Source organism: Nymphaea colorata, unplaced genomic scaffold (assembly GCF_008831285.2).
Source record: "Nymphaea colorata isolate Beijing-Zhang1983 unplaced genomic scaffold, ASM883128v2 scaffold0436, whole genome shotgun sequence".
NCBI lineage: Eukaryota > Viridiplantae > Streptophyta > Magnoliopsida > Nymphaeales > Nymphaeaceae > Nymphaea > Nymphaea colorata.
In genome coordinates, this window is record NW_022204942.1 from 22,232 (window position 1) to 47,059 (window position 24,828).

The 24,828-nt window shown below is 49.4% G+C and overlaps 1 protein-coding gene across 1 annotated transcript; it reads right to left on the reverse strand.

Moving 5' to 3' along the window:
• Positions 1 to 3,697: 3,697 nt before the first annotated feature.
• LOC116244985 (histone H3) lies at positions 3,698 to 4,809 on the reverse strand. The gene is made up of 2 exons (XM_031616753.1): positions 4,507 to 4,809; positions 3,698 to 4,144 (listed from the first exon to the last, which is right to left on the reverse strand). The coding sequence occupies exons 1-2, from the start codon at positions 4,807 to 4,809 to the stop codon at positions 3,698 to 3,700; spliced, it is 750 nt and encodes a 249-aa protein (XP_031472613.1).
• Positions 4,810 to 24,828: the final 20,019 nt, after the last annotated feature.

The window sequence follows — 24,828 nt, forward strand, 5'->3', positions numbered from 1 at the left end:
GTCTGCAGTGCCCACTACATGCTCTCCACGTTGCCTGGGTTGCTCTCTGCCCAACGGTCAGTGATGTTTCTAAGCGTGTAGATTATTCCTTCCACTTCCACCTTGGAGCAACGCTTCTCCGTTTCCTTCTGCTCGAACATCAGACACACCTTCTCTGTGATCTGCTGGGTGAGGAACAGCAGATAGAAGGTATAGAGTGGAGGCGTGATGTAGTCGAGGATCTTCAGAAGCTCCACGATGACCGAAGGTGGCATCCTGTCCATTTCTTCAAGGAGGCCCTAGAAGAGCTAGACGCATATGATTTCTGCAGCTTGGCCGAAGACAGCAGATATGGCTTCGCGTTTGACTATTCTGAACTTTTCCTTCAAATATTATACTACATTTTCGTTGTCCTGAGAGTAGTAGTTTTTGGAGTCGCCGTGCTTCCTCTGGTCGATGACGTCGCTCATAGGCTCTGGCGAGTGCAGGGCCATGCTGGGGGGTAGTGCAGGCCCGTAGGGGAGGGCGATGGTGGGCGGCGGTGGACCGTAGGGAAGGGCGATGACTTCGTTGTTGTCGACCATTTTAACGTTTTAATCTCTGTCGAAGCCGTCTCCGTGGGACTTGGCCTCGTATTTCAAATCAACACATATGGCTGCTCTGATGAGTTGGAGTATGCTTGTATTTTTGCTGTTTTTGAACTGGAGACAGAAGAAGCGAACGATCTGCAGCACCTGCTCTTCCGAGTTGGGAGTTTTCGCGAGGAAGGTGAGATGTTATTAGATATTCTTTCCGTGCTTGCTGAGGAATTAGGGCGAAGGGACTGCTTCGAGGTACTTGAGGAAGGGAGGGAGGTCGAGAGTCCTGCGTTTGGCTTCAGGATCGTAGGTATAGAAGGCGGGCGTCTATTCCTTCATATCTTTGATTTTATAAGTAAGATTGTATATAGCTGATTAGCTTTTAATTCTTTCACAGCTTATATTAATATGGATTATTTTTTATTATTGCGGTTCGGAGCAGTGGAGGGCCAAGGCCACGAACGCCAGCTCGACTGGCTGGAGGCAGAACTGCTAAAGCAGGAGGATGAACGCTACTCCAACGCCACCAAGTTTCACTTCACCAACCTCACCTTCGCCAACAACTTCAGAGACGCCGTCGCCACCCTCCTCAGGAAAATACACGAAATCGCACTCAATTTCACCAACATACAACTCGTCTCCGACCAGCCAGAACTATTCACGCAAGTCCTGCCCCAGGAATTCATCAATCGCTCCCTACCCATGCCCTACGCCTTCACCAATTTCCTCGATTGGAGAGCCATCTGCAAACAAAAATACGGTTGCCTCTGCAGGTCGCTCCAGGACACAGCCAAGTACCATTTTTCCACGTAGATTTCTGAACCTGATGGAGCAGCATGATCCCACGGTGATGCTGAAGATGCTGTTGAAGCGTCTGCGGTAGGAGAAGGCGATCGAGGATACGGACGCAATCTTCTTCAAGCGGCACAAGGAGAGCGAGGAGGGCGAATTCGCCTACTTCCGGTGCTTGGGTCTTCCCTTCCAGATCTCCAAGCACGAGTTCGTGCAGCGCGTAATCGAGCCCTAGCGTTTCGGCATAAAGTCCTACGGTTTTAGCCTGATCTTCTAGCACGGGAAGTTCTCGGGCAAGGCAGTGGTGAAGGTGCCGGCGTAGTGGGCGGAGATGGTGCAACGCAAGGACCGCATGTACATCGGACGCAGATACGTGTAGATCAGCAGCATCAGCCAGGAGGAGTTCGACGGCTACAAGTTGCAGTAGTAGAGACAGCGTCAAGACCGCAGGGGCAATCCTTATGATCGTCCGAAGCGTTCGTCGAGTTCTGGCTCCGAGTCTCGTTCGAGAAGCCGCGAAAAATTGGAGATCCATTCCCTGCTGAGCGAGGCGGCGGTGAAGGTGCGCGGACTGCCTTACTCCCTCAACAGCTGGGATATTGAATAGATCTTTAAAAGATTCAATTTTGTTAGGGGCAGCGTAAAGCTGGGGTTCATGGGCGAGCGGAAGAGTGGCGAGGCAGTCATTTTGTTCCCTAACCGGGAGGAGGCCGAACGAGCCTTGTGCCTGCATGGCTTTGTGGTACAGGGAAGGTATCTTGAACTCAGAGTCGTCAATAAGGAACATTACGATCGGTTCAAGTGAATCATGCATCATCAAATATCATCAACATTAATATATATATCAGGGGTACAGAAGGAGGGTGCTTGGGGAAGTCCAACGGTTATGGTTTGAGTTATAGTACAATACAATAAGTTTAATAAAGATGTCGCTTGAACTTATCATCCAGGAGATAAAGGCCATAGGCAACATCCTCCCGCCCAGCTTCTCCCTCGAAGCTCCAGACGATATCATCGATAAGGAGACCCGCAGGTATCGGGTGAAGATCGGTGAGGAGTAATTCATCTCCAGGACTACTGGCGAGTTCATCAGCGAAAACCAGCTGCTTTCGATGAGGCATTCTCCTACATCTACGCGGGAGATTCGCATCTGCTGCTGATCGAGATATTCAAACAGCACCGCTTCTTGGACAACTCGGATCTGGATTAATTGCTGCATGCTGAAGTAGACCTCTCAGATCTCACCAATCTCAATGGTGATTACATTTAGACTCCTCTAAAGAAGGGCAACCAAGCAGTGGGCAAGCTCATCCTGACAGTCTAAACTTTCAAGAAGGGGCCTAAGTTCGCGTAGAAGGTGAGCTCGCAGGTGTTCTTTGCAGCAGTCAAGGAGGAAAAGGAGCAGAGAGAGCAGAGGGAGCGCGAGATAAAGGCCAGCTAAACCGCCAGAAACATCAAAAACCTCATCGTCAACAACACCCTCACCGACACACTCATGACCATTTCTGCCATGACCCTCATCTGCGAAAAATAGGACCCCTAGATCTTCATGCGCGACGGCTTCATCATGGTCAAGTACGGAGTAAACATAAAGGCCTACAGCTCAATGCTGCGGATCGCCAGCAAGGAAAACGCCAACTGGAACGACTACCTCTAGTTCATGAAGAACGATGGAGTGAAATTCTAATTTTTCTTCTTCCACTACGACGAGCTGGGCAACCTCACCTGCAAGGCCAAGGGCGAGATAAAGTACGTAGTCTTTGACGAGACCATAAACCTCCACTCGATCACTCTGCAGGACAAGCGTTCCAACAAGTACGCCACCCTGATGGTCAAATTCAACGAAAAGGAAGTGGACAAGGTGAGCATCAACAACAAGATCGACAAGAAGATCAAGGACCAAGAACCGCTCGTCCAGCACTGCATCGAGGAGTTCAACCAGTTCAAGTTCGAAAACAAGAACAACAACCACATCCTCTCGGAAAAGTTGTGGGAACTCGAGCAACGCCAACAGCAACTCGATGAGGAAAACCAACGCCCTCTCAACCCCGAAGAAAAGAAGAAGAACCAGGAACACACCCGCTTCATCTAGTTCCTCCAGAAGGAAATGATCAAAATAGAAAGGGAATTGGCCAAGCGGGAACAGCACAGCAAGAAAGACGAACGCAAGGGACATTTCCTGCCATCCATCGACAAAAAACCATAATCCAGAATGGCTTCCCACGACAGGAACTAGCGCATCATGAACAGCTCATACTCCTCCGGCCAGTTCGCAGGCCTCAAGCTGCCCAAAATATGACCACCGTGATTTTTTATGGATTGATACCGTACATACTGGGAAAAACACATCAACGATTCCCAGGGTCAGCGATGCCCCTGATCCTGCGCGCCAGCTGCATGTCCTGCGAGAGCAGAGTGACGCGCTTGCAGTGCATCGAGCAGAGGTAGGAGTCCTCGAAGAGACCTACCATATAGTCCTCCGCGCTGGTCTGCAGAGCCTTCAGCGAGTTGGTGGTCCAGCGGAAGCGCTCCTCGAACTGCTCCTGGCAGATCTCGTTGATGAGGCGCTGGAAGGGCGCCAGGGGGAGGACGTTGGTGGTCTTCTCCTGGAGACTCTGGATCTCCATCAGCACGTTGGCGCCAGGCATCCGCTTCCTGCTCTTCATTTTCTCCCGCAGCGCGAAGGGATTCATGCGCTCGCTGTCGTCGTCAGGGCGACGACCTTGGGTGGCTTTCTCCTTCGGCTTTTTAAGGCTGTCGGCGGGCTTCTTTAGGGGCGGTTTCTTGAGGGCGGACTTTCGTTACATGATAATTTGAATTATTATGAATTAGCAGTCAGGAGCGTCAGAAGAGTCAAACAATCACAGATACTCGGAGACTTGCAACTGCCGCAGGCTCTCAGGCTTACGCTTCTTCTTCAGCGCCTAGAAGTGAGCCTACTTCGCATTGGCGTTGTATGTCTTTTGACGACCGCCCGTGGAGTTAATACCGAAGCAGCGGCCCAGCAATTTGAGATCCAGTTTTTTGATTGCGAAGATCTGCTTGTCCTTGAGTTTGGCATATCTAAATCGGGGATGAGTTACGCCCTCAGCATGGAGGTGTAGGCCTTGCGAGCAAGCTGGTACTTTTAGTCGTCGTCCTTGACGAGCGAACGCACCATGCCTTCGATGTAGTAGAGCCCCTTTTCACGGATGTTGAGCCTGTGCAGGTACTCCTCGAAGCCCCCGAAGATGATGTCCTTGTCGAGCAGCTCCAGCGAGGGCGAGTAGTAGCGGATCTGCTCCGCGTAGTCCGACTCCTGGTAGTGCAGCATCAGCAGGGAAACCCCAGAGCTGTTGTACCTGGCAGTGCGTCCCACCCGGTTGCCGTAGTCGGTGATGGTGGGCGGCACGTCGAACAGGATGATGTGGTTGAGGTCGGGGAAGTCCAGTCCGCGGCTCGCCACCTCCGTGCTAATCATGATCGCGCTCTAAGTAGGCTAATCCTTACCTTTTCCTTCCTGAACTCGAAGTAAGTATTGGTGCGGTATTTCTGGTCCAAGTCCCCGTGGATCTTGAAGACGCGCCTCAGCTCTACGTTTTCGGCGGTGAAGTTGCCGTTGGAGTCCCTGTACTTCATGTTGGAGAGGAGGTAGTCGAGATACTCCACTTCGTCGATGGTATTGACGAAGATCATCACTTTGGAGTCCTTGATCAGCCGAAGGTAGGCGATCATGAGCGGGATGCGTTCCTCCTCGGTCATGAGCACGTACTGCTGCTTCAAGTTCTTGGAGATGTTGATTTACTGCTGGTGGAAATGGCCTTCCCCCTCCTGCTTGGCCTCCTCGCCCTCTTCCTGCTTGGGCGATTCGAAGCCGATGTACTGCGGGTTGTCCATCTTGAGGTCGGTCAGCAGCGTCTCCACCTTCTCGTTGAAATGCGCAGACACCAGTATCTTCTGGTAGTACTCCGACTTTATGTTCTTCACCATTATCTCCAAGATCTTGTGCACGCTCTGCTGGAACCCCATGTCGAGCGTACGATCTGCCTCCTCGAAGATAAGCGTCTTCAGGTTGGAGTACTTGAACGATTGCGTGTTTTGGAGGTGGTAGAGCAGGCGGCCGGAGTGGAGAAGAGGATGTTGACGCCCTTCCTGAGCCTGTTCTTCTCGTGGTTGGTCTGCTCTCCGCCGATGAGGGAGCCAGGCACGATGAAGGGGCACCGCTTCAGGCACCGGAGCACTTCCTTCTGCCCCTGGATGCACAGCTACCGACTGGGACAAATGATGAGCATCACTGTCCCGCAGTCCCGCTGGGTGATGACCTTGTTCTAGATGTACTGGTTGATGAGGGGGACGAGGTAGGCCAGCGTCTTGCCGCTGCCGGTGGAGGCCTTGGCGATGACGTCCCTGCCTGCGAAGATGGGCTTGTAGCACTGCTTCTGGATGTTGGTCAGCTTGGTGATGTTGTTCTTTAGCAAGGAATCCTGAAGAAGCGGACTCAGCTTGTACTATTCTAGAGAATTGATGTCGATTAGGTTTTCAGCTAGGACCACCTATGGCTTTATCTAGTCGGGAGTGGTTATCTTTATCTTGGAGGCATCGAAGTTCTCAACATCCAGCTGGTTCCGAGATTCTTAGTGTTTTACTCTCTTGCTTCCCTTTATCTGGTTGAGATGGGATTCAGCTTTATCCTGCGAGACATTCCTTTCTCTCTTGATATTCCGTTCCCCATCCTTATCCTCATCCTCTGCCTCTCTTCCTTTTTCTCTTCTTTCTTCTCTTCCCCTTGACAGGCAGCAAGTTATACTAGAACTGATCTTTTTTCTTATAATTGCTGGCTCTTTCCTTCTTGGCAGTGAAGCTATACTTGTTGCGTTTGTTCTGCGCGGCGGTGGTAGGGGCATGCGCGGGTGTCTGGAGGCGTGGGGCGGCGATATTGAGGACGAGATCGTCGGAGTGCATGGTTGTTGGCGATAGTATTATAATGATTATTGATTGTTGATGGGCAAACAGGAGAACCATAAGAAACTCTTAGAAAACAGGAAGAACAGGAAGAGTTCAAAATACAGAAATCGCAAGGCAACGCCAAAAAACGTATACCCTCACTCACTTAGTCAGCAAAAATGATCTCAATAAACCACCCAACCTCGCACAGTTCAAGTCCAAAATGATACAATCCCTCAAGAGCAAGGAAGCCAACAGGGACAAAACCATCGAGAACCTGGAAAGGGAGAAAGTACCAGACATCAAGCACCTCATCGAGGATGTGGAGTTCGAAGAGGACATGGAAAGCGAAGACGATGGCTTCGAGATGTTCGAGGGCAAAAATTTCCAGTAGTCTGGCAAGTACTGGAAGGAAATCAAGAAGATCATCGAAACTTGCGATATCATTCTGGAGATTTTGGACGCAAGGGACCCCCTCTCCTGCAGGTGCAAGTACATCGAGAGGAAAATTCTGTCGATGGCTGACAAGAAAATCGTGCTTGTGCTCAACAAGATCGATCTTATTCCCATGGAGAACGCCTACGCCTGGCAAACCTACTTGCGGAGAGAGTACCCGGTGGTGATGTTCAAGGCGAATCTGCAGAGCCAGGGGACGCACCTCTCCTCCTTCAACCTGTTCAAGAAGTCGATCGCCGACAGCACCGACATGGCCGACACCCTCATCCACTCCACCAAGGCCATCGGCACCGACCACCTCATTCAACTCATCAAGCAGATCTCCAAAGTGGAGGGCTCCAATAGGGCAGTCACCGTGGGACTCATCGGATACCCAATGTCGGCAAGAGCAGCGTCATCAATAGCTTGAAGAGGAACAAGGCTTGTGAAGTCTCCAGCATCCCTGGCTGCACCAAGGCCCTCCAGGAGTGAAGCTGGACAGCCAAGTGAAGCTGCTCGATTGCCCCGGAGTCATCTTCGAAAAGAACCTGAGCAGGAACCAGCTCATCCTCCAAAACACAGCCAAGTACGACGATGCTCTCGAGGAAGTCATCGAAGCCATCCTCGAAAGGATCCCCGAACATGACATTCTGTAGTACTATAAGATAGAGCCATACTCCTCCACCACCGATTCTTGGCCAAGATCTGCAGAGCCCACGGAAAACTAGGCAAAGGAGGCGTGCCTTAAATGAAGCAAGGAGCAAAACTGGTGGTTGAGGACTGGAACAAGGGCAATTTGAAATACTTCACCATCCCTCCTCTGCAAGAATAGCGGGAAAAGGCCCAGCTCATCATGCAATAATAATGATCCCCTGCCTGTATTTCCCAATCTATCCCTCTATATTTCAATATATGTCCCTCTATACGTCCATCCATATTTCAACAATCAAGGTTATAAGTGTGGGGTGTGTTAATGTTGATTGTTAATAGATTGATTTGTTTTCGAGTTGAACCTACGGCTTCGGCCACCAGACTCGGGGAAAGTCCTCCTGGACGGGATAGAAACTATCACACTTAGCTGTGTGGTCTTCTGGAGGGCCAATCGACGACCCGCAAGGCGAGAGGCCCCCAGTTGATCTTTCCAGAAGTCAAGTTATACAATAACAACACAAGGAGGCTTACGGTCTATTAACCACACACCCACCTACTCCTACCTCTCTCACCAAGGCAATTCCTTTCTGCATAAAGGATGACCCGGCAGTGGCACGATCTAGGAGCAAAACATCACATTAAAATGCTTCACCCGAAGCGACACTCAACCATCGGTTTAATATGGGGTTATGCTTGTTTTGTATTTGGTGGAGGATTATAATTGATACGATGTTGACTCGGTGTTTGATCCTGCTGCTGGTGGCTTCCGCCCTTGCCGCTCCTGACTGGACCAAGGTGAACGACCTGTTCAGAGAGTTGATTAACGAGAGGGTGATCCCTGGCGGAAGCATCATCATCGCCAATGAGACCGCCACCATCTATCGCAAGAACTTCGGATACCTGTCCTACACCTACCAAGTGCACGACGTGGAGGTCACAGATACGACCAGATACGACATCGCCTCGCTGACCAAACCGATGGCCACCATCCTCAACGCTATGAACCTGGTCAGCAGCAACTCGCTGAAACTGGACGACCTGGTCTCCAAGTGGATCACCAACTACGATACCAACAAGAAGGGAAACACCACCATCGCCAACCTCATGCTGCACAACTCAGGCCTACCCTACGATTACCCTTCGCCTCCCCAGGACCACCGATGAGGTTATCGAGTACATTACATTCGCCAAACCTGACTTTCCTGTAGGATCCAAGTTCCAATACTCCAACCTCGGCTACCTTCTCCTCTCAGAAATCATCGCAAAGGTCTCCAAAAAGACTTTCTAAAAATACTTCGAGCAGAACAAGGTCTTTGCCGGCCTCAAATCCACTGGTTCAATCCCAACCAAACCGAATGGTACAATATTGCCCCCACCGAGTACGATGCTGGTATTAATTCGCCCATATAGAAACCAGGAAGAGAATCGTGAGAGGATAGGCCCATGAGAGCTGGCTTACTTTTTCGGAGGCGTGGCAGGCCATTCAGGCTTGTTCTCCACTGCTGAGACATCGTGCGTTTCCTAAGGATATTCCTCTGCAAGGGCAAGCTGCCAAACGAGCCAAGCCGTGTTTTTCCGAGGCAATAGTGAACCAGTTCACCACCAGGGTGACCGGTTTAAGCTACGATAACGTTCGCGCCTACGGATTCGATACAAACTGTCCTGGAACTAAGATGACCAACTGCTTCGGTCACGACGGCTCCACTGGCGCCATGGCTTGGGCAGACAAGGATAAAAAGATTGCCTTTGCGGTGGTGACCAATAGAGGACACCCCGATGTTAGGAACCCTTTATTCGATAGGAACAAGGGCCGGATTGCCGATGCCATCATGGAGGCGCTTGGCTATTGATGTCAGGATCATTATATAACAACTAAGCATCACGGTTTCTACTTTCCCTTTCCCTTCTCCTTCTTGCCCTACGGCTGCAGCTGAGGCTGGGGATTGGTTCGCATCTACAGCAGTATCTTTCAAGCCGAGCATGTTGCGTTAGGTCTCTTCGATTTTGGACTAGACTGCAAACACTTATTTATTCTTCCTGGGGTCTCCTCCCTTGCGTAATTCGCCAATCGTTACGTTGTTTCGCTTTATCAGTTCTTCGAAGTGCTACCTCTGCTGGAGATCTCGTCAGGCTCCTTTGCAGTGAAGGATTTTGCATTTTCGATTTGCGATCTTAGTTACTTTTTCCTATTTCCAGCCGTTTTTCACTCTGGTAGAGTTCTTCCTGCTGCTTGTTGACAGACTTCTCTCTTTGGACTTCTTCTCGTTGCTGCTCTTGAGGTCGTAGAGCACTTGTCCTTGCGATTATATGGCGGAAGAGAGCTCTATATCTCTTTGAGCGCCTTATAGTCCACCCCCTTCATCTTCCTGAACAGCTCAGCTGCCACCCGCCGATGCCCTCAGCGCTGCCGTGGTTGAGATTGGGATATCTATCGTTTAGTGACTTTATGATGGACTTGTAGCTATCGTAGTCAGTGATATCGCTGGCATCGTAGGAGGCGTGGACGACCCTGAGAGTCTTGAGCCTGTTGATGTCCATGATCATCACTTCCTTTTCGTCGATGTGTCTCTCCAGTTTCTCCTGGTAGGCGCCGTGGAACTTCTCGTCGAGAGTGAATCCTGAAACTTCTCGAGGACGTTGGAGCTGGCCAGTTCGAATATCTGGATGAGCTGGTCGAGGGACTTGGGTCCTCGTCCTCGAAGTGTTTCTCCATTTCCTCGTGGTAGCTGAGGATGCAGTAGTTGTATGCGGATTGGTAGAGATCCTCGATGATCCTTTCGTAGAGTTCCTCGATGCTGACCTGCTGGCTGCCGTTGAGGTAAGTCTCGATGTACTTGACGATCTTGAGGACGATGCTGCCGGTGAGGTTCAGCTCGTTGTATCTCTTCTAGGTGATGACTTCGTGCAGTTTGGAGAATATCGAGGATACCTTGCGCATGTATTCCTCGCTGATGCACTTGGTGTCGAGGAAGGGGATGTGGATGAGTTCGGACTCGTCGCCCTGGTAGCTTGATGCCAGTGCGTTGGGAAGCTGCTCCTCGTATATCGGCGCCACTACGTTCATGTTCTGGTTCTCTTTGCGCTATTTGTTCCTCCTCAGGAAGAAGAAAAACTAAGGCAAAAATACGTTCTATTCTGTTGCACTCTTTCGCTTGCTTGAATCCTGCTCGGAGTTATCTGATCAACGATTTGCGTGAGAGCGTGATCGAACTCCTCCAAGGCGTTGTGCTAGGTCGGTTTATGTCGTCGATGACCACGAAGGCCGAACCAATCATGATGGCATAGGTAAGCAGGATCTTGAATTATGGGGAATTTATGGCGCATCCGCTGATCTCCAGCAGGAAGATCTTCAAATCCCCCTTCTCGAAGGGAGAAGACCAGACATTGATGCCTGTGTTTTTGCTGCGGCAGAACTAGGTGGGATGGCACGTACATGGTTTCCTCTAACCTCGGCTAAGTTGAGCACCTTATCGCAGAAGAAGCTCTTGCCTGCATTGCGGTTGCCGGCCACCATTATGAATGCGACTTCACTGGTGGCAAACTGTCTGAGGAGCGCTTCTCCCTCCTCGCTGACGAAGGCATGGCGAGAGGGGACGTCCAGGGTCACCAACTCCACCACTTTTCCCTGTTTCGCCCGCAGGAACGGTGACAGTTTGATGCTCTCGTAGATACCCAGTGCAGCTACATGCAATTGACGGTACCTGTTCGTTGTTGCTGGGCCTGGCGAGGGCAAGAGGGTGGTCGTTGAGTCGAATGGGATGGAGGTAGACAACCGAATCGTTGAATTCTCCTACTTCTCAGAGGAGTTACCCGAGTCGTCGATGGGCTGGTAAGACATTTAAATTTCAATTGCAGAGCAGCATTATAAAATAATAAACCAACTGGTGGCCAGTATCAGGACTCGTCGATCATCTTGTCCTCCTTTATGTGCAGCTCCAGCTCGCCCGCCTACTCCAGAGACATCTTATCCTCCTTCGACTTGTCGAAAGAAAAACCGAAGTAAGCCTTACCGTCCTACGATTTCAGACTAGCCTCGCTGAAACTCTCCACCTCGCACTGGGTGAACTCGGGATCGAAGTTAGAGACGTCGGAGTAGGACTTCACCAGCGGCACGAACGGCGCCTTAAGCTTTTTTTACAGCAGCGCCGCCCAGTTCATACCGTCGAACCAAGGATGTGCCTTTATCTATGCGGCGCCGGCCTTGCTTCCCAATCTCACGTCAGGTTTCTTCTGGAACAGGCTTTAGAGGAGGTTGCGAAGCTTGTGGCTGGCGTAGGGAGGGATGTTGGGATTGCTGAACTTGATCTTGTCGAACAGCTCGGCCTGCTCTTGGAGTAGAAGGGCGGCAGTCCCACCACCATCTCGTAGATTAGCGATCCCAAGCACCACCAGTCCACCGGCTTGCCGTGGCCCTGCTTGTAGAGGATCTCAGGAGCCAAGTATTCCGGGTTCCGCAACAGAGTAGGCGTTGTTGTCAGTGATATCCATTTTGGAGAGCCGAAATCGGTGAGGCGCAGGTAGCCCTGTTCGTCGATGAGAATGTTTTCGGGTTTGAGGCTATAATAAGGTGGTAAATACTCTCGGTAGATGATGTCCTTGTTGTGTAGGTATTAATGGCTAGGATGATCTGGGCTGCGTAGAACTTGGCCTGTTCTTCGGAGAGGCGCTGTTTCTTGGAGAGCAGTCCGAAGAGCTCACCTCCGGGGCAATACTCGAGCGCGAAGAAGAGTTCTTGTCGTTCTGGAAGGAGTGGTAGAGCTTGACGATGAAGGGGTGGTCCATGCCGACGAGGATGTTGCGTTCGGTCATCACATGGTTTTCCTGCTTTCGCTTCTCGATATACTTCTTCTTGAGGATCTTCATGGCGTAGACGCGCTCGTTCTCCTCGCCCTTCTTCTTGACCAGGACCACCTTGGCGTAGGAGCCTTTGCCGATGACCGAGAGCATGTTGAAGTTGTCCAGCGTCAGCTGGTTCTGTTGTTCATTCATCATAATATTCATTATTATCGTCACCATCCAATAACGCTTTAACGCACAAATCCCACCCCCGCACCTCCTACCATTAACTCCACAACTCGCCCCGCACGCACGCACCCCCACGCCAACGCACACACCGAGGCAAGGCCACAACATCGCCAACCGGACAGATTGAAAGAATATCATTTCTGCTCGAATAAAATAATTATATCGAATGGAGCACGAGGAGCCCGCTTGGAGGGAGAATAGGATGATGCGTCGGCTGGAGCTGGAACCGGAAGAGGGCGAGGGCGCCGGGCGCAGGGGAGGACTCAGCGAGCCTAAGGCCAGGATCAACCTCATCAAAATCAATAAAAATAAACTGCCGCTCGACTTCTTCCCCAAACGCACGCACTCCAACAGCAGGCGCAACCCCTCCCTCCGCTTCAACCTCCCCGCTGACCTCCAGGAAGCCGCCCACCTCCATAAAAAAGCGAATCAGAACGATTGCACTACTCTCCAGAGAAGACCTCTTTCTTCGCCTACTTCGATGAGGAACCCGTGAGCGCTGGACGGATCGGCGGACGGGTGCACAATCGCAAATTCGAGACCAGGGATTAGCCGAAGCGCGACGCTTTTCCAGTGGAAAGCACGAGGAAGCTGACCACCGCCACCAAGCAGTGCAAGAACGAGTTTTTGGATCTCTTCCCCTCCACCCACGACGAACAGACCACCGAAATCATCATATCCTCCTCCAAGGCCAGGAACTTCAAGCTTTCCCCCAGGAAGGAGTATATCAGCAAGACCAGGGATCTGCAGTCAGTCATAGACCCAGAAAAGCATCTCTCCGCCAGGAGAGAGGGCGAATTTTAGCTAAAATACCGTCAGGTATAATTTTCGACAAAGCCGAGTAACCCAAGTACGTAGTCAAAGGAGGCCTAATCTCTGAATATAACATTTTTCAACGCTAAATCAAGTTGTTTCCCACCTATCAACAGGCACGGCAATGCTTGATTCATTTTAATAATTATTCTGTGTACCATCTACTGTGTAGCAACGACGTGCAATAAATCCAATCAAACCCGAGAAAGAAGACTCTCTGTCATCCTCCACACGTGAAGAGTATTGTTCTACTCGCAGGAACTCACTATCGACTTGTCTCGACTCCAACTCACGTCCGCCACCTTTGACCTGTGCCCACCGTGGATGAACTTAGTCATGAAAAAATACGAGTATTTCGTTGCCGAGCTTTTCGGGAGTGTTGTCGTTTAGCCTCTCCATATCCCACACAACCACTCTGCGGTCGGAAGAAGCAGTTGCGAACTGGACGGAACTGTGCGGACTCCAGCTGACGGCGTTTACTGAATCGTTGTGACCAATGAAGGAGTGAAGCTGAGATAAATTTATGTTACTTTTTTGCTCATGTTTCGCACATCCCAGAGGTTGACATCGCTATCCTCTCCTCCCGAAAGCAGCAAAAACTCACTCTTTTTGTTGAAGTCTAGAGAGTAGACTTGTCCATTGTGCGCCTTTCTGGAGATAAAAGGCTTGTCCTCTCCAGAACGAATGTCCCACCTACGTTTATGCACTTGTACAGGTTCACCTTTTCGTCGGAATGCGCAGAAGCGACCAGGCTAGGATTGAAGGAAGACCACTTTACGTCTTCCACTCCATCGGAACACTCCCAGGCGAGCTCTGGAGACTAAGGCCTGTCCATGTTGTAGACTAGAATTTTCTTGTCATAGGCTCCCGAGAGCAATCGGTTGCCTTCGTGAGGACTCCAAGCCAGTCCGAATCCTTCCTCCGCGTGGCCGGTGAGCTTAAATGCGTGGTTTTCGAGTTCTTCCTCTTTGTTGCGCAGGTCGTATATAATAAATTCAGCATTTGCCCCTCCGGTCCTCACCGCCAGCAGGTTCTCGTCGAAGCGGTTGATCCTGGCGCGCATCACTTCCCCGCCTGCGGGATGTTGAGCTTCACCGTTACCTGCTGCTGCCCCATCGTCCCCACGAAGCCGTTCGAGCCGATCGGCAGCTCAGGCCGTTCCTCGCGGTAGAAGTGTAATCGGTGAGGGAGTCGTCAGTGGGCACGCCCACGCTGAGGACCTGGAGTGCGTTTTGCGTGAGAGAGTTGCTGCCGATGAGGAGACTGCAGACCCTCCAGTCATTTTCGACGTAGGCATCGGTGAACCATTCCACGGTCTGCGAGCAGGTGGGCAGCTAATAGGTCTGCAGCAGACTGTAGAGGAAGGGTGAGTGCTTCTTCCATATCTTGTAGGTTTCGTTGATGGCTGAAAAACTCTCCTCGATATCCATCAATATTTAAATTTAAACAGGGTCGATGCCCCCTGGCCAACAAATGCCACAATGATTCAGTATGCTAATCACTCGATCATGTCCTTGCCCAGCTTGGTAATAGCTCCTCCCTTTTTGTGCTGCTTCTTGAGCTCGGATAGTTGGGTGTACCTGATCACCTTGATGGTCTGGTCCTTGGTGGCGCGATCAGGTACTCCTCGAGGTAGAACATCAGACTGTCGATCTTTGTGTTGATCCAGTAGAGTTGGGCGTATTCGTTGCTCTTGCTGATCTCGTACTTCTAGTCTGTGAGCTTGTTGAGTGGATGACGATGATGGCGTCGTCACGCTGACCGTAGATGGCCACGCGCCAGTCGTGGTAGTTGATGAAGAGGTAGTCGATTGGGTTTTGCAGAGATATCTCAGTAGTTGATAGAATTGGACACACTTCACCTATGAGGATATAATGGATCGGAAACTGTGAATTTGGAGCCTTTGAAGTTGATGAGGATGAGCTCTTCGCTGCCCTTTGGCTTCTTGAACAGGATCCTTCCTTGCTGGTACTTCAGATTGACTTGAAGAGTGTGATTTTGGTCTTGTAGAGCATAACCACATCGAGAATGTTGTTTTTGTGTGGGAACTCAATAGCAACTCACCATCCCAATACCTGTTCTCATGTATCCTCTCCACTCTTCTTGTCTTTGGCCCTCTCAGATACCTTGGTTATTTTTCGCTCAATCCTTCAGCGATGATATACTTATCCTTTGTTTGGATGAGCAGCACTGTTTTATTGTCCATTTCTTGACAAATGAGAAACGTCTTGTACTTTTCCTCTTCAGCTCACACTTCATAAGAGCTTACAGAGCCACCTGGATTGAGGGCAGCTAGAAGGAAATGTTAAGAATCTTTCTCCAAATTAAATCAGCTTCATCAGCCGATCTTCAAACACATCATAAAGCTGGATGTGATTGCATTAGGTGACAAGTCCAAGCACTCCTTGCTCTGTGGGATGGCAGACAGCTTTCTTGATTTTGAACTTTTTGGAAAATTTCCAATATTCGTTGAGCTGGTGACTGCCTTAATCGAGAGGAGTGAACGACCTTACAGCTGAATCCTTGAGCAAGGCGAACACATTCTTGGATCTGTTTCAGAATAGAAGAATGATTGGACTGAAGCAGTGAGGAACTTAAGAGTGTAAACGTATTTGACTCTGCCATTAAGGCCTTTCTACCAAACTGTGAGATTATGATCGGTGGAAATTATGTAAAGCTGTCCTTATGCTAGTATATGAAGTAAATTTCCTTATAATGCTTGCTATCTGTCCACACCTAATATTCTTTTACTTATTCCTCTTGCCATGAGTATGGTTTATGCTTAAAGCTATTCACTTTTTATCATATCTGTTCGTAGAGTTACAATTTATCCCAATTTCCAGTCAGGATAATGGTTTCCTTCGTCAGCATCTTGATGGTAAGAGAAGCCTTTTGGTTTTGCTTCAGTTTCTCCATGAATTTTTTAGGATAGTAAAAATTCACATCAAACCGTTTATATTCTACCCAATTTCCGCCACTTTTTTCTTATTCTAAAGGGGAAATTCCTCCTTGTATTTGAACTCAAACATCACAACGGTATGAGAATCCTTATTCTTTGTGAGGAAGGCAAAATATACTTTATCCTCTTCTCTCAAGCAATCAACAGAGTATATGGTGTCATTGTTAGAAACTTCTATGACTTTTTGAAGGATAGAGAAGTCAGAATTATAGATGAGGATGGTTCCTCTAGTGAAGGCTGCACAGTGATGGTTATCAATGGGGTATATGGCCTTAACCGTGCTCAGCTTGTGTCGAATGTCGACTTTTCTCAATGCTTGCTTTTCTTCCTGGAGAGAATACTTAATGAGATTTCCCTCCTTGCTGCAAAGGATAACGTTGTCGAATCCTTCCTCCTTGAATGCATACAGATATTCGATGCTGTCGAACCCATCAATGTTGACTACTTTAATAACCTCTAAGGAGGTCCTATCAAGCAAGACAAGGTAAGGCTGGTTGAGTCCAACAAAGATATACTGTTAATTTGATTAAATCGCCGTAATTTTGATATCTTTATGGTTGAGTGAAAACTCCATAGCACTTCCCTGAAGCATTTCTCTCGATCTATCCGCTTGTTGGGAAGACTATACTCGTAGAGGATGTAGTTGGAACAGTAGAAGAGGGATTGGCCAGCGAAATGGAGGCACTGTGGCTTGTACCAATTCGGTGAGTAAGTGTAAATCATATCTATTATAAACCCAATAAGAGATTATCATCACTTGAAGGATAATACCCTACTTATAGGAATAGCCAAAGTTAAGAAAGAGGATCCCGGTGGATTGATTGTTTATAGTTTAATTTTGGATGAGAAACGATTATCATCACAAACGGGACCGAGAACGATCAAGATCGAGATCAAGAAGCCCCTTCGAAAAGGAAGAACACGAACGGATAAGCAACAACCGCGATTCAAGCTTGAGTAGACTCGGACGTTGATGCTGTAGGGCGTGGGGGAAGCTGCAGCCGAAGCATAAAACATGTTCACCGATTTGAGCATCAGCATTGGCACCAGCATCCCCGACGAGGTCTAAACGCAAGCAGACAAGCTCTTTTGCGTTACCCCAGCGTATAGGCTGCCATCGAAGTGATGGAGCACGTCAAGGGCGAGTCACATTGGGCGGACGGAAGTTCAAAGTGCAATACTTTCCGATTCGGAAAGTGGATCTTAACGTGGCCTATGATTGGTATTGCGAAAAGTGCGACTATAAGAACTTCGCCCGCAGAAACAAATGCTACCGCTGCTAGGCTGATAAAGTGCCTTCTTGCAGACTCAGCTACAGTACTCAGCCTGCTGTGCGTCCGGTTCGCGAGGAATCCGCTCAAACTGCAGTTTGATGCTTCGAGGACCAGTCATTACAGAGGTGGAGGAAAGCACATTGCTGGAAATCTTTGAGGCCTTTGCTCCTGTTCGCGATATCCGCCAAATAAAGAACAAACTTACTGGCGCCTTCAAGGATTTCGCTTTCATCTAGTTCTTCTCACCTGAGGAAACCACTGTTGCGTTCAGATAGGCAAATGAGCCAAACTTTAAGATCAATGGCCAAAAAGTAACAGTTATGTATTCTCGAAACAAGTCTGATGATGACTATGTGAAACCGTTGCCTTATGAATCGGTGAAGCGGTAGAAGAAAGGTAAGGACAGAAACCAACAGGAGGATAACTATTACCATCGGCAAAGACAGCGCTAAATTGAAGAATAAAAGGCAAGGCCCTCTATCACGATGGAGCAGCTGCGTGAAAAGAGAGAGCAGGAGCTAAAGAAAAACCAGCCTGCACCCAAAGAAATGAGCGAAGAGCAGTCCCGCCGTCGCCAAGCCGAGCTGTTAGCCAAGCAGTGGGAGAAGGAAATGAAAGTGCAAGCTACTCTTTACGTCTGTCCCGCTTGCAATCGCAAATTCCAAAGTCTATAGCACATGCGCACGCACTAACGCCTTTCCCAATTGCATAAGTTTCAAATGGCTAGACTGCAGAACGCCTCCCTTGCTCTTTGATATATAATTGATTTGAGTCTAAAGTATTCTATCAACAATGAACCAACTTTACCCCTTCGTCGAGTAGGCCTTCCGCACTGGCTCCCAGCAGGCAATCTTGCGGCTGCTAGCCGAGCTCACTCACACTCCCGGTGATAAAAGCGAGCATTTGGGCCTTCCCGCCAACACAGAGTATGCAGCCAAGCGTCTCCTCGGCGCCTCCCTCTCCAAAGATCCCAACATCAAATTCAATGCATTTGTCACTCTCTCCGCACTGGCTCCTCAGTTGAAGGATGTTAGAACTGAAGCCCTCTATGAACATGTTGCGGGACTATCAGACTACAATAAGCATTGTGAAGGCAAGGCAACAGAGATTGAAGCGTACATAATCGGAAAGATCCTTATCTTCAAAGCCCTTAAAACTATCTTTGCAGGCCATCTCAATACCATCAACCACCTGATCACTGTAGTCACTGCTTTCCCTATCTATGAGGAGCAAATCATAGAGCTGATAAGTCAGTTGGCAGTGGACAAGAAGTCAACAGTCCTTTTCCTTAAATTCGCACCCACCACCAAAGTTGGCTTCGTCTTGCACACTCTCCTCAAGTGCAAGCATAAAAACACTGTTCCTGAGTTCAGCTAAAGCGTCATCAACGACGTCCTGCAAGAGCTTGTGGCTGTCTATCCCAAAAGATCAATCTGCATCGACTATCTCGGACCACAGATAAAGAATTTCCTTGAAGTTCCCTCACAGTTCTTGTCCCAGCAGCTTTCTGCTATCTTCTAAAGCGATTCTGAAGTGAACGTGAGAGTTCTGTTCTATTTGCTGCAGATACTGGAAGGACATTTGAAGGGAGTGACGATAACTGCTGATAATGTGTGGAATTTGCTTGATGTGAAGGTTTTAGGTGGATGGATCTTGCAGCTTAAAGTCAAGAACAAACATATCCGCAAGATAGCTGAAGGAATTGCCATCCAATTTGACACTGACGCGATCTAGCTTTCAAGATACTGTCAGAATTGCATGAAAAGCATCTCTATCTGAAACATCAACCACAAGCATCCTCTCTACTGCCTCTACGAAAACGTAGAGCCACACAACTATGCCAGCTACCTTCTCGGCCTAATCGAGGAGGACAACAACGATACTGAAGAGAAAGAGAAGCATAAAGGATATTACAACTAACTGGAGGTTTTCTTGGTTGCCAGGCATAAGGAGCTTACTATCGAAGAGATCTGCCAAATCATCACTATTTTCGTCAGCAAATACCATAAAAATAGCGATGAGGCTGCCCTGCAGGCACTTAACACTATCTTCAACGCTCTCCTTCCCTCAAATCCCAAGAAAGCACAATCTCTCCACACTAGAGCTTCCCTGATCCTCTCAAAACTGGTCACCGACCAACTATAGCTGGGCGAGCAGCAGACATAAGTGCGTCAAGCCATCAAGCAAATCCGCAGCAAGTTCAAAGCCAACAAGTAGGAAAAGGACGTTTTCAACGTGGCATACTACAACTTCCTTCTATCAGTTGGCTTCTACTTCCTCATCTTCCCCGATGAAGTTGAAATCTACAGTGACTTGGAGATGGTGGAGAAGGAATGAAGGCCAACATCCTCTCCAGCTAAAGCGGAATCCAGGGAAAGAAGAAGAGAAAGGCAGAGACCGACAAGAACAAGCCAATTCACGTGCTGGTGGAAATATTCATATCCCTGCTGACCAAATCCTCCCAATTCCTCAGGACATCCATCAACCTCCTGTTCGACAGGTGATCCCCTTCATCGACAGCACAGACATCGGAGCCATGCTGGAGGCAATCACCAGTCCCTAGAGCGATTTGATCAACGCAGACACTGCTCAATGATTATTTAACTTGCATTTCAGACTTATAATTAAACACCATGGAAACACAGGGCGACCATGTGAGGTCCAGAGTGTAACGCATCGAAGCCTACTTCAAAGTGGTGGGAGAGGAAATCACTCGAACAAGAAGCTGTTTGACGACATAAAGTTGGAGAACAGGCAGGCCTACGAGAGCATCCACCGCAACTTGGATGACCTTAAGCTCATCTACGAGGCAGACCTCACCAAGTACGAGGAAAGCGTCGACAAGTCCATCAACTACAACGAGGCACTGTTCCAGCGCGTGGAGAAGGACGCACAGTATCTCAGCGACGACCAGGACAACCTCCGCAAGAAACTGCTCTTCCTCGAGAAGAAAATAGAAGACATGGAGACGCAGATCGGCAACATCGCCATTTGATGACTGCATACAGTCCTAGCTTATCGTATCACGTAGAAAGGTTATTAATATTAAAAATTCACAAGAGTTCGCGACAGGCCTCCACCAGCAGGCTGTGCAGGATCGCCTGGGCCACCTCCACCAAGATCTCCGTCTCCTCGTCGTCGATAAACAGCATCTTTTACTCGCTCTCGTCCAACTCGTTTGCCAGCAGCCGGGAAAGCCGGTCGTCACGGATCTGGTCGATGTAGGCCTGCGTGACGTTGGGGTTGTTGCGCAAGTTGCAGTCCTACTTGTCAGCGATGAACCCGCACATGTAGGCGCCGTATTCGATGGTCCGCTGAGCTGATCGGAGGATGAGGCTCTAAGTGTGGTGGATGTTACATTTTTTGATGCCACGTCGCGAGTGTGATAGAACTTAGCCGCCTTCTTCCAGGAAAAAGGCTATCCCCACACTCCAAACGGCCTCTCCCGGTCTAGCGTCTCGTTGAGCGCGTCGAATATGGCTTTGTTGTGGATGTGGATCGCATTCTTGAGGAAAACTCTTCGCTTCTTTTATTTTTCTTCGTCCTCGTAGTACTTTTAGAACTGCAGGTTGGCAAGGAAAGCCTGCTCGAAACCCTCGAACAGCTTGATGTCCAGAATGAACACAGTGTCTCCTCCCTCCTCTTCGGGAGGATCATCGTCATAGACATGCATATATTTGAGGATGTCAAGAGCAGTGGGGCCAACGGCTTATCGATATTGACGTGAACTTCCGCAAGCTGGTCAGGCTTGTCTACGTGATAGCATATTTACTTTTGAGGTAGGTGATGAACTGGAAGAGGTAGTCTCGGATGGCGTTGGTATTGGTCTTGAAGCCCTTCTGCTTCCTCGCCTGCTCCTTCATGCTGCGGATGAAACTCGCTATCTTCTGCATGATGTGGGAGTCAGGAGGGTACTAGTCGGTCAGCTCTATGCAAAGATCGAGGAAAATGAACTAGAAAATGTCCTCCTTGTCCTCCAGAGTGAGCGTGTAGGGCAAACGCAAAGACTAGCTCTTTGCGTGCTAGCTTTACTTGGCGAGCGCATCTATCTCCTACGAGTTTAGAGAGTCCTCATAGTCGACTTCGCATTCAATCGGCTGCAGGTTGAGCCCTACAGCGGGACGGCTATGGACGGAGGCTGCAGCAACTTCGGAGATTCTTCCAGTCTTTGGTTGGAATTAGAACTGTCTACCGATTATAAGGAAGCCTCCGGTTCGAAGTCATTCTTCGACTCGGGCAAGCTCTTCTTGTACTCTTCGAAATCGTTCTTGAGTTTGGTGGAGGAGTCGAGCAGCTGTTCATCCTCATTATCCAATTCTTCCTCGATGTCTATGTGCACGTCTGACCCGCTCTACTATGAATGCTTGCGGTCGGACTTGGCTTATACTTCGTTGACTCTGCCTCTGGAAAGCTCAGTGCTTGGCTTCTTGCTCCTGTGGTGGGACTTGGCAAGGTATTTATCACTGAGGCACCTGATCATCTCGTTCTTCCTGCTCTCCTGCTGCGCGTCCTGCTGGAGGAGGTTTTTGGCGATGTTGAAGCCCTTCCACAGCTGCTTCCTGGTGCGGACCACTTCCTTGATTTGGTGATCCATCCACTTCTAGATCTTGTCCCTCTCCTATCTCCATGCCTCGTCTCTACGCACGCTTTGCTCCTCCAGTCGCTACAGTTACCTTCCTTGCGCTAGATTAGGTAGTTTTCGCGCTAGCGCAAAGTCTTATCTAGGATTTAGAGGTTAAGTCCCTCCATGCTTTACTCTAGGTTTAACGATTACTTAAGCTCGCTTGAGCTCAAATCGTTCTTATTCTCCGCTTTTTCAGCTTTGTCCTCTTTGAGTAATGGTGGAGGCCTAGCGATTGGTTGTGGCTATTGCTGCTTTCCTCTTGTGGGTGTGGTGGGTGCGTTGGGTGTGGGGATGCTGTGAGTTGCTGGCGATGAGGCTTTTGATTTATTGGAGTATTTGCTGTTTGTTGACTTCCTTATCGTTCTTCTGCTGGATGATGCTGATGATGTGGTTGAGCCTGCTGAGTTCCTGCTCCTGCTGGTCGATTTCCTTGCTGAGCGGGATGACTACCTCTGACTTGTCGAGCACGATCCCGTTCTTGGTGGGCACCTCGTGCAGGTCTGCCAGGTTGAGCGAGCCGATGAGGTCGCTGTTCAGCATCTATTCGTTGCGCTCCTTGAGACTGTTCTGGTGGGGAATGGCGCTGAGTTCCAGATCTCCCACCACATCGCGTTCAAACTAGATTTCATGCGTTTGCAGCAGTTAAAGGTAGTGGCTGATGATGTTTTCAGTTGATTGCTGTGGCTCCTCTTCGGAAAGCTAGTTGATGAGACTGACTTTCCTAAGGTTGTCGCTGCTTCGCTTGCGCAAGCAGAGGGACTCATACTTCCTAATTTATGGTATTTCCTCTATGGACTCTTCGGTGGGGATGACGTAGGAGTGCCTGCGTTCCACCTTCTCCAGTTCCGCCTTGCTGTTGAAGAGCGAGGAGGTGTTGGAGTACAGGCTGACCATTTTGGAGGTGATGGGCATGGTGTACGCGATGTGTTTGAACTAGGAAAGTGCGGTCTTGCTCTTGTGGGGGATCTTTCGGTCAGTATTAAGCTAATGGCTTTTTGAGTTCTTGATATGCTTGGGGAAGAAGCCATTGTTGGAGCTTGACCTGCTTGACTTGCAGCTAGACTTGCTCCCCTCCTTCTTCTTGGTGTTCAACTGCAGGGGCGCAGTCTCCATTATCGACTTTATCTCCTTTTTGATCTGGCGTATCTCTCCCTAGTTGATGGCCTTGCTCTTCTTCTTGCGAGGGTGGCTCTTGGTCTCCTCCTTGGGCTTCTTGACTGTGGTAAGCTTCTTGGAGAAGTTGTACTGCTTCATTTCGCTGATGCTGCCCCGCTCTCGGAATCCGTTCAGGAAGTCGTTATTAATCACGATCTTCCCCTTCGCCTCAGAATCGTAGCAGATGTGCTCTCGCTTCTTTTACTACCTGTGCGTACCGCCGGCTTCGTCAATATCTACTGACTTTCCCTTCTTGTGCCTGTTCTTGCCGGCGCTGGGAAGGTTGCGGGAGGGATGGGAGGCGAGCGGGGGATGCTCCAGCGACTAAATAACTACCACTTTGGTGCGGTGGGGACGGGTATCGATGTAGAGCTGCGCTTGCTGCTGCCGGGGAGGGTGCTTCTTGCGGGCTGGCAGCATCTCCTGCTCGTACTGCTTTTCGGTGAGACTCTCCGAGCATTGGTCCTCGCTGGATACAAAATGAGATACAGCTCGTGACTCTTATTGAGGTACTTGATAGTGCGTGTCTCCTACTCGCCTAGCAACACGGGAATCATAGGTTAAATATAATAACCAGTCACAGTCTGCTGAGGAATAACCCGGACGTCGGTCTGTTTCTGTGGTGTTGCAACGCCATCCTCTGAAAAGTTTGGAGCGTTCTAAAATGGGAAAGATTTATGTGTGCGTGGGGCGACAATTTAAATGATTTTATTGGATTTAACATATAAATAATATCTAAATGTCCAAGAAACAGGTTGTCCAGCAAGCCAAGGCTCCCGAACCCCCCAAAAAGGCAGGATTCGATTCCAAGAGCTACGCGAAGAACGGAGTCACCGAAGAAGAAGTCACCGTCGCTAAAGTTGCCTTCGATCTGTTCGACTCCGACCAGGGCGGCTCTGTTGATATCAAGGGTAGTTCCCCCATCATGTAGAGCTCAAGGCAGCCATGACCTCTCTCGGCTTCTAATCCAAAAACGGCGCCATCTTCCAGATGATTTCGGACCTGGATGCGGACGGAAACGGAAGCATTGACTTCGGAGAGTGGCTCTCGCTGATGACCAAGCGCGTCAACGACAAGGACTCAAGGGCCAACATCAACAAGATCTTCGCTTTGTTCGACGATGAGCGTACCGGCTTCATCTCAATCAAAAACCTGCGCAGGATCTCCCAGGAGCTCAACGAACAGGTCTCCGAGGAGGAACTGCAGGAACTCATCACCAGGGCCGATACTGACCACGACGGACTCGTCTCCGAAGAGGAATTCTACACCATCCTCACCCGCAAGATCAAGGATTGATCTCATTATCATCATGCACCAACTACTGCTTTCTATCAGCGGATTAGCACAATAGAAATGCGACATTGCATAGAACACTTTTGGAGGCGGATGGAAGAAGCGAAGGAGTGGCATAGAGGGGCATCGAATTAGGGATTGCAGGATTTGTTTTTTGGGTTTTGGGTGGGATGTGGAGAGGGGATATTTTATTGGATAATTTATTTGATTGAATTGATTGAAGTGTATAATGTTGGAAGGGGTTGGGGTTGGGGTTGGGGTTGGGGTTGGGGTTGGGGTTGGGGTTGGGGTTGGGGTTGGGGTTGGGGTTGGGTTGGGGTTGGGGTT